The following is a 1,119-nucleotide window of genomic DNA, read 5'->3' on the forward strand; positions in this document are numbered from 1 at the left end:
GGGGCTGAATAATTTTGCACGGCCAATTTTTCAGTTTTTTATTTGTTAAAAAAGTTTGAAATATCCAATAAATTTCGTTCCACTTCATGATTGTGTCCCACTTGTTGTTGATTCTTCACAAAAAATTACAGTTTTATATCTTTATGTTTGAAGCCTGAAATGTGGCAAAAGGTCGCAAAGTTCAAGGGGGCAGAATACTTTCGCAAGGCACTGTATATGCCAATCTGAGGAAGATTTATGAGATCATTTTTCAAGACCAATCTTCTCCACCTTCTAGGCTTACCTATCTTCATCTGGAAGTTGTTGAAGGAGTGTTCGTTGATATATTTCATCTGCTCTCTAAGCCTCATGGCATAGTCAGCCAAAGCCAGGATGTGTGAACGGCCCTCTTTGTCATACGTGGAATCATTGAGGCCGGAGGCTGCCATGTAGGTTGAGCCAATGGTTTTGATTTTCTCCAGTTGACGGAACCTCTCTTCACTAATGATCTAGACAGAAATAATTGAAGGCATATAAGAAGAGGAAATGAGACAAACAACAGCAGCACTTCAGTTCGGTCAACAGCATGCCGAGTGGCAGAACACTAGCAACCAGGAAGATGGCTGTAAGCAGCTATAACAAACAACCTATGCTAATTTCATTTACAACCATATTCCTGCTATATATTTTTTCTCTTTTCTCACCTCATCAAAATCAGCAATGATCTCGTTGAGCAGCCTGAGACACTCCACTCCCTCGTTGTTAGCCTCGAGCTCTACATAAAATTCTGAAAAGTTGCTGATGGAGGCGAACATGACAGCGACACACTCACAGGACTGGTAGTACAACTCATCATTCCGACGCTCCCGTGCCAGAAAGTGGGCAGCTACATCCTTGGGCAGGATGTTGTGGAGTAGGCGGCGGTTGTATGCCTGCAGCTTCTCCATATCCTCCTTCTCCTCTGTGGCCTGAGGAGGACCGGTAAGAGATTGCTGTTGGTGAGTTATACAGTTGCATGAGCCTTGTTTCTGTATACATGAAATGGTTTAATTTACCTGAAGCTTCCAGAGGAAGTCCAGGCGTGCAGTGGATTCCATCTGCTGGCCGTGTAAGTAGAGAGCCAAAACAAAAACCATCAGG

The 1,119-nt window shown here is 43.5% G+C and overlaps 1 protein-coding gene across 1 annotated transcript in view; it reads right to left on the reverse strand.

Moving 5' to 3' along the window:
- The window catches only part of LOC109968886 (adenylate cyclase type 6-like), a 33,956-nt gene that overhangs the window by 4,564 nt on the left and 28,273 nt on the right, over window positions 1-1,119 (reverse strand). The window contains exons 20-22 of the mRNA XM_020615446.1: window positions 1,035-1,117; window positions 684-947; window positions 284-488 (exon numbers count right to left, since the gene is read on the reverse strand). Coding sequence (XP_020471102.1) covers window positions 284-488; window positions 684-947; window positions 1,035-1,117 — 552 coding nt within the window. The remainder of the gene's footprint in view (window positions 1-283; window positions 489-683; window positions 948-1,034; window positions 1,118-1,119) is intronic.

The sequence above is a fragment of the Monopterus albus genome, unplaced genomic scaffold (genome assembly GCF_001952655.1).
Source record: "Monopterus albus unplaced genomic scaffold, M_albus_1.0 scaffold6.1, whole genome shotgun sequence".
Classification (NCBI taxonomy): Eukaryota; Metazoa; Chordata; class Actinopteri; order Synbranchiformes; family Synbranchidae; genus Monopterus; species Monopterus albus.